We start from the raw sequence: 8208 nt of genomic DNA on the forward strand, positions 1-8208 counted from the left end.
TTGGATCTCTGGGATCACTCTGGGGCTTTGTGGGAGTGTTGGATCTCTGGGATTTGGGAGGACTGGGTTTGGATCTCTGGGATCAACGCCAGGGCTTTGTGGGAGTACTGGATCTCTGGGATCACGCTGGGGCTTTGTGGGAATGCTGGATCTCTGGGGCTTGAGAGGGCTGGATCCCTCTCCATGGAGCTCAACCATGCCTCTGGATCCCTCTCCATGGATCAGGGACCATGGGAGCTCAACCATGGCTCTGGATCTCTCTCCATGGATCAGGGACCATGGGAGCTCAACCATGGCTCTGGATCCCTCTCCATGGATCAGGGACCATGGGAGCTCAACCATGGCTCCATGCTGGATCTCTCTCCACGGCTCTGGATCCCTCTCCATGGATCAGGCCCACAGGAGCCGGGGTCCGTGCCAGAGCTCTCCATGGAGCAGGGCCAACTCTCCCCCGGGAGCTCAACCATGGCTCCTGATCCCTCTCCATGGCTCTGGATGCCTCTCCATGGATCAGGGACCATGGGATCTCAGCCATGGCTCTGGATCCCTCTCCATGGCTCCGGATCCCTCTCCATGGCTCCGGATCCCTCTCCATGGCTCTGGATCCCTCTCCATGGATCAGGCCCATGGGAGCCTGGCTGTGTTCCGGAGCTCTCTGTGGAGCAGGCCCAGCTCTCCCTCGGGAGCTGATCCCTCGGGAGCTGATCCAGCGGCGGGCGCATCTTGCCGTTAAACTGCTTATTGCGGGAGCGGCTCCGCGTCCGGAGCTGCGCCTGGGATTAAACCCTCTTAAGTGTGGCTCGGAAATCCGCCCGTAATCCGGCCCAGCCGTGGGAGCAGAGGGGGTGGATGTGCTGGGAGAGCCTTTGGAACCCCCCCCAAAATCCCTTTATCCCGGTTCCTGGCAGAAAAGCCCCACCTGGGCCGTGCTGACCTCGGTGCTTTCCTCTCTTCCAGATGAGCCCGATCCCGCCCTCTCCGGAGCCGTCCCGGCCGTGGCTCACAGGACAGAGCTCGGGTGAGTTCCCCGGGGACGTGGCAGCGCGGGGAGTGTCGCTGACGGTGCTCCAGTTACATCCCGAAATATCTCCCGGCCGTGCCCGGGGGGTTGTCCCACCTCTGAGGACGTCGGCGGGTCCCTCCGGAGCTGCGGCCCCTTGTGCCGAGTGGTGGTGGCTGCTCCAATTCCTCTCGTTTGTCCCGCTTCCCAAGGAGCCATCCTGCTTCTGCCTGTCCCAAATCGCTCCTTGGAGCCATCCCAGTTCCCTTCGGAGCATCCCAGTTCCCCTCAGAGCCGTCCCAGTTCTGCTTGAAGCCATCCTGGCTTCCCTCTCACCATCACCCTTCCCCTTGGAGACATCCCAGCTCTCTCTGGGGCCATCCTGGTTCCTCTTGGAGCCATCCCAGTTCCCCTCAGAGCCATCCCAGTTCCTCCTGGAGCCATCCCAGTCCCCCTTGAAGCCATCCCAGTTCCCCTCAGAGCCATCCCAGTTCCCCTTGGGGCCATCCTGGTTCCCCTTGAAGCCATCCCAGTTCTCCTTGGAGCCATCCCAGTTCCTGCTGGAGCCATCCCAGTTCCTGCTGGAGCCATCCCAGTTCCCCTTGGGGCCATCCTGGCTTCCCCTCAGAGCCATCCCAGTTCTCCTCAGGACCATCCTGGCTTCCCCTCAAAGCCATCCTGTTTCCCCTTGGAGCCATCCCAGTTCCTGCTGGAGCCATCCCAATTCCCCCTGGAGCCATCCCAGTTCCCCTCAGAGCCATCCATGGAGCTATCCCAGTTCCTGCTGGAGCCATCCCAGTTCCCCCTGGAACCATCCCAGTTCCTGCTGGAGCCATCCCAATTCCCCCTGGAGCCATCCCAGTTCCCCTCAGAGCCATCCATGGAGCCATCCCAGTTCCCCCTGGAGCCATCCCAGTTCCCCCTGGAGCCATCCCAGTTCCCCCTCCAGCGTTCCCGGGGCCGTCCCTGCCGGCAGGAACAAATCCTGGGAGCTGGACGCTCCATTTGAGTGTCCCGAAGCTGCCCAGGGGTGTCCTGCTGGCTCTGAGCACCCTGGAAAAAGCAGGATTTGGGATTCCAACCCGAATCCCGTGCAGGGACAGGATCCTTGTCCCTCCCCGTGGCACCGGGATCGTGCCGGGCCCGGGATCGCTCCGGCTGAGCCGATTCCCAGCGCGTTTTAATGGGCTTATTTCAGTCCTTCTGTTCCCTGATCCTTCCCGGGCCGGCGCTTCCCTTCCCGAGTTATTTTTAATAATGTTCCCGGGGTTTGCAGGACGAGTGGGAATCACATTTCCCTGATAACACCCCAGGGACAGCGGCCCCTCCGCCCCCCGGCCGCCCTCCCTTATCCCGAGGGAAAACAGGGACAGGTTTGGAGCTGGCAGGTCCCACCGCGGGGCGGGAGGGTCGGTTTGCCCCCAAACCCGGCTTTTTCCAGGAATAAGCTGGAAATAAACGGGTTCAAAGAGAAGGAGGGAGAGAGGCGGCGTGAGATCCGTAGGGAGCCGGTGTGAGATCCGTAGGGAGCCGGCGTGAGATCCGTAGGGAGCTGGCCTCACACGAGGCCTCGGCTCTCCGGGCTCCTCCGGGTGTCCGGCTCCGGGATCCCGCGGGTTCCTTCCCCACGGATGGTTTACCCCGGGGCAGGAGCCGGGAGGAGGTTCCTGGTTCCCGTCCTGCTCTTGTGCCATGGGAGCCGTGTGGGAGGAGAACCCGGGCACGGAGCAGAGCCACGGAGCTGTGGGGTGGTTTGGGTTGGAAAAGGCCTCAAAGATGATCCAGTTCCAGCCCAGAAGCCGGGACAGGGATTGGGATGTGGAGGAGTCTCCCCGCAGGGTTTGCCCCGACTCTGCTCGGCCCCGGAGTTTTTGTCATCCCCCAACCCCCGGGAAGCTGCAGGTCGGGGCTCCTGGATCTCCTGGAGCCCAGTTGAGGAACCTGGATTTGGGGATTTGGGGCCATCCAAGGCTCTGCTTCCCCCCCGAGGTTCCAACGGAAGGGCTGGAGGCTCCTGAGATCCCGTCTCATAACTGTTGGTCCTCGAGGCATCTTGGAGAACATCCAGTGCCTCAGTTGGACCTTCCCGAGGTTCCTTCTTCCCTGAAAAAACCTCTCACCCCAATTTAGGACTTCCAGGAGCACCAGGCTGGGACTGCCCGTGGATGTGCTCAACCCCTCCAACCCCCAGCACGTTCTGGTGCCGTGGGGGTGGATTCCCCCCCGTCCCGGTGGCATCAGGCCCCCCCAATCCCTCTGCAGGACTCACTCCATGGATTCTCACCTTCTCCTGCTGCTCCAGGGGGTGTTCCCAGCTCCGGGAAGGGTTTGGAAGTGGATGAGGAGCAACCACCTTGATCCCTTGGGTTCTCTGCACAGGAAAGGGAGACTTCCCACTCCTGTGGAGAGGGATCTCCCGGGAATGACCGTTCAGTCATGGAGACAAACCACCCCTTGGTCCGGGAGGCCTCTGGTGTGCTCCATGTTTGTTTTCATGCACTTGGAAGAGCTCCTTGGCCTGATGGTGACACGAGTCACCCAGAGCTGGGTGAAAGGGGTCCCAGCATCCCGAGGAGTTGGGAGGGGAAAGGGAAGTTGGGAGGGAGTGGGTGGAGCACAGGGAAAAGGCACCTCTGGCCCAAGGTGGTGATGACGTGGTGATGGGAACCCAGTGCTCCCGTCACACCCAGCAGGGAGAGCCAGGAGAACGTCTCGGAGCAGGCCTGGAGTAAGAGGCGGGAACTCTTCCAGCTCCACGTGGCCGTGGCGGGGTGGGAAGGGGTGGCCCCGTTTCCATCCCAGCTCTTTAATCTTTGGGAGTCACCACAAACCCCGCATGGCGCCGGGACACCGCGAGGCTCCCTCTGCTCCCGGGGCGCCGGGAACGTTGGTGTGGCCCCCCCCCGTCCCCCCGTTAACTCTCCAAACTTCCTTGCAGCCCCACCACCGAGGAGCGTTTGGAGTTCCAGCAGGGCCTGTACAGGACGGACGCCCGGAGCGCCCTGGAGCTGCGGAACATGACGGTGTCCGGCGGCCTGTCCTGGGACGGCGACGGGAGGCAGGAAAGCACTTTAGAGAGACTCTCCGACCCCAAGGACTCCAAGGAGGCGGCGTTTGCCGGGGAGCCCCGGGGGGCGGATCCCGAGCAGCTGGAGAGCGACTCGGAGGGGCCGGAGGGCGGGAGGGCGGCGGCGGAGACGACGCCGGGTCCTCGCGCCGCCGAGGAGAAATATCTCAGAAACGAACCAAAGCAACTCGAAGGGCTCGGCAGGGAGCACCTGGAGAAAGGCAGGAGGGGAGTCCAGAGGGTCGACTGGATTCCCAGGCCCAACAGGAGCCCGAGCCCTCCCTACAAAGACGTAACCAAGCCGACAGATGTAGCAGCCAACCTGCCCTTCCGGGGCCAGGCCGTGCGCGAAGTGCCTCCTCCGCTGCCCCCGCCGGTGTTCAGGAAAACGCTCAACCCCGTCCTGGGCAAATCCAAAGCCCTGGAGGGCTCCTCGTCCCACAGGAAAGGGCTGGTGGTGGACTCGGACGTGGCCGAGGTGGCCCCGCTCTCGACGGCCGAGTGGATGCTGCAGAAGCCGAGTCTCCAGCTCAGCGCCGACCTGGCCGTGGGCAAACAGTCGTGGACGGTGAACGCCGAGGACTCGGTGGAGCGGGTGCCGCTGATGTCCCTGGACCCCGCTCCCTGCAGCTCCTACGACGTGGAGATGAGGCCCTACGTGTGCAGCGTCCTGCTGGAGGAGCAGGGCAAGGAGGAGCTGGGCCAGGAGGAGGATCCCTCGGTCTACACCTGCATCGAGTGCAGCATCTACTTCAAGAAGAAGGAGCACCTGATGGATCACATGCTCCAGCACAACCGCGGGCCGGGCAGGGACCAAGACGGGGACGCCCTGGGGGGGCAGCGCCAACTGTGCTGCAACGAGTGCGGGTGGGCCTTCGGGGACCCCGCGTCGCTGGAGCAGCACAGGAGGCTCCACCAGGAGTCGCGGGAGAAGATCATCGAGGAGATCCAGAAGCTGAACGAGTTCCCGGACGAGGGCCGGGAGGCGCGGCTACAGTGCCCCAAGTGCGTCTTCGGCACCAACTCCTCCAAGATCTTCGTGCAGCACGCCAAGATGCACGTCAAGGAGAGGAAGGACCAAGGGGCCAAGAGCTCTTCGGGGCTCTTCGGCAGCGCGGGCGGCGGGGAGAGCCGGGACGGCCCCGCGCGCGGCCTCTACAAACACTTCAGGGCCAACGAGCACCCGGCCCTGCCGGCGCCGGCGCCGCCCCACGGCAGCGCCAAAGGGCTCAGCGCCTGCGTGCTCTGCGGCTTCCCGGCCCCCAACGAGCACATCCTCAAGGAGCACATGAGATACGCCCACTCCCACCTCTCCTGGGAGGCCGAGGCCTACGAGGACGATCCCAACCAGCCGGGCACCAGCAGGGACGCCTACAGCCCCGCCCGGCCCGGCCGCTTCCCGGAGGCCGAGTATTTCGGCAAAGCCGACCGGCTCTTCCCCCCCGCGCCCCCGGGAAAGCGCGGCCCACTACGACCCCCCCCACGGCTTCGCCCTTGCCCAGCCCCGGCTCGACAGGAGCAACGGGGCCGCCAAAAAGGACTACCAGGCCTCGGGCTTTCACGCCAGGAAGGCGGCCCCGTTCGCCGCCCCGCACAAAAACCTGGGACTGTCCGGCTTTCCCTCCGCCAGGGCTTATTCCCAGTTTGCTCTGCAGCAGCTGAAGAAGAAAGCGGCGGCTCAGCACCTTGAAGGAGACGGCGACGGCCTCCGGAGCCACCCCGGGGGGCTGGAGGAGCTCCGGCAGAAGTGGATGTTGGGCGGCGACGGCGGGAGCGCGGAGGAGGAGATCCCGGTGGGCACGGAGGTGGATTTGGGCGAGAGCAGGGCCCCCAGAGCCGTCACCATCCCTCAGGCTGCCTTGGACCTCAAGAGGACGTTCAGGGACACCCTGAGGGCCACGGACTCGTCGGTGGCGTCGGAGGAGCAGCAGCAGCAGCTGAGGATGATGGTCCCCCTGGTCGTGCTGGAGGAGGTGAACCTGCACCCCAAGGCGGCCAAGCGGCCGCGGGGGAAGGCGTTCAAGAGGAAGGCGATGCTCCCGCCCCGGGATTTCGTGATGGAGGAGCCCCTTCCCTTGGACGTGCTGCTCTTGGACGCTCCCCTGGAGGGTCCCCTGGAGCTCGACGACCTGCTGGACTCCGACGCCGGCATGTTGAAGAACGAGGAGAGGAAGTGTCCCTACTGCCCCGACCGCTTCCACAACGGCATCGGGCTGGCCAACCACGTGCGGGGCCACCTCAACAGGGTGGGCGTGAGCTACAACGTCCGGCACTTCATCTCGGCCGAGGAAGTGAAGGCCATTGAGCAAAAGTTTTCCTTCCAAAAGAAGAAGAAAAAAGGTAGTATGTATTCAATTCAGCCTGTTTCTGTTCTCTGGGGTTGCTCTCGGGGGTGTTCTCCTCCCGCCCGGGACCGGGTACGTATGGTGCGGTGCTGGGCTGAGCCGTGGGCGTTCGGTGGCCTGGGGGGCGACCAACACCCTCTGTCCCCCCTCTTAGAGGCCTGACCCCGGGGGTTCGGTGCCACCCCTGACTCTCTGTCCTTCCTCGCAGTCGCCAACTTCGACCCGAGCACCTTCAGCCTGATGCGCTGCGAGTTCTGCGGCGCCGGCTTCGACACGCGGGCGGGGCTCTCCAGCCACGCCAGGGCCCACCTGCGGGACTTTGGCATCACCAACTGGGAGCTCACCATCTCGCCCATCAACATCCTCAAGGAGCTCTTGGCCAACTCCTCGGAGCACCCGCTGCTGCAGGCGGCGCTGGGGGCCGAGCCCTCGTCGCCGGGCCGGGACAGGGACGCGCTCGGCGCCTTCACCCCCCGCAAGAACGTCACCCCCATGGCCCCGCTGTCCCCCTTCCCCCCGGCCTGGGGAGAGGAGCCCCTGCAGCCCTACAGAGACGGTGAGTGGCCCCCAAAAGGCTCGTGATCCCCCCCAGCCCTGCGGGGAGGGGTTGGGTTGGGTTGGGTTGAGTTGGGTTGAGTTGAGTTGGGTTGGGTTGGATTGGACTGGGTTGAGTTGGGTTGGGTTGGGTTGAGTTGAGTTGGGTTGGGTTGGATTGGGCTGGGTTGAGTTGGGTTGGGTTGAGTTGGGTTGGGTTGGGTTGAGTTGGGTTGGGTTGGGTTAGGTTGGATTGGGCTGGGTTGGATTGGGTTGAGTTGGGTTGAATTGGGTTGAGTTGGATTGGGTTGGGTTGAATTGGGTTGAGTTGGATTGGGTTGGGGCGAGCTGGCGTCGGTCGCTGCGTCGTTGTCTCTCTGGGGTCTGAGGTGGTTTGGGGGTGGGTGGTGGAGGCGGTGGCAGGTGGAGGAGCCTGACAGTGCCACCACCTCCTGAGGGGTCCCATCCATTGCCGTGGCTGTTGGGGCTTCGTGCTTTGGGAAGCGCCGCGTTCGGGAACGAGGTTTCCATCGGGAAACCCCTGAAGCTTCACCCGCTTGGAGAAGGGAGGAGGGTGTGGTCTGGGGTCCAGTCCAGCCAAGACAGGACACAACCTCTGCCTTGGGGGTCCGTGTTCCCCCCCTGGGTGTGTTGGTACCGTGGGGAGAAGCTTGAGGGGTTCTTCCCGAATGGATTTGGGTCTGAGCTGGTCCCTCTCCCTCAGCACTGTTCAAACAGGATCAGTCCAGAGCAGAGCCCATCCCAAACAACTCCCAGGGCTCAAAACCCTGAGCTTGCACCAAAACCTGTGACCTGCTCTCCTCCCAAAGGCTCAAAACTTAAACCTGTCCTCCCAAAGGCTCAAAACTTAAACCTGTCCTCCCAAAAACTAAAACCTTAAACCCGAGCTCGCCCCAAAACCTGCAATGGGCTGTTCCCCCGAAGGCTCAAAACTTAAACCTGAGCTTGCACCAAAACTTGTGACCTGCTGTCCTCCCAAAGACTAAAAACTTAAACCTGAGCTTGCCCCAAAACCTGCAATGGGCTTTTGTCCCAAAGGCTCAAAACTTAAACCTGTTCTCCCAAAGGCTCAAAACTTAAACCTGTTCTCCCAAAGGCTCAAAACTTAAACCTGTTCCCCCAAAGACTGAAAACTTAAACCTGTTCTCCCAAAGGCTCAAAACTTAAACCTGTTCCCCCAAAGACTGAAAACTTAAACCTGTTCTCCCAAAGGCTCAAAACTTAAACCTGTTCCCCCAAAG

At 62.8% G+C, this 8208-nt stretch overlaps 1 protein-coding gene across 1 annotated transcript; it reads left to right on the forward strand.

Moving 5' to 3' along the window:
- Nucleotides 1-908: 908 nt before the first annotated feature.
- On the forward strand, nucleotides 909-6968 carry LOC113940614 (protein Wiz-like; the record flags this gene model as incomplete). Its single annotated transcript, XM_027631771.1, is given in 4 exon segments — nucleotides 909-1018; nucleotides 3939-5514; nucleotides 5516-6410; nucleotides 6621-6968. Coding segments are annotated over 4 exon segments (2929 nt in total), but the record flags the coding sequence as incomplete, so codon positions are not given.
- Nucleotides 6969-8208: the final 1240 nt, after the last annotated feature.

This window comes from Corapipo altera, unplaced genomic scaffold (assembly GCF_003945725.1).
Source record: "Corapipo altera isolate COAL_440 unplaced genomic scaffold, ASM394572v1 129784, whole genome shotgun sequence".
NCBI classification, from domain to species: Eukaryota; Metazoa; Chordata; class Aves; order Passeriformes; family Pipridae; genus Corapipo; species Corapipo altera.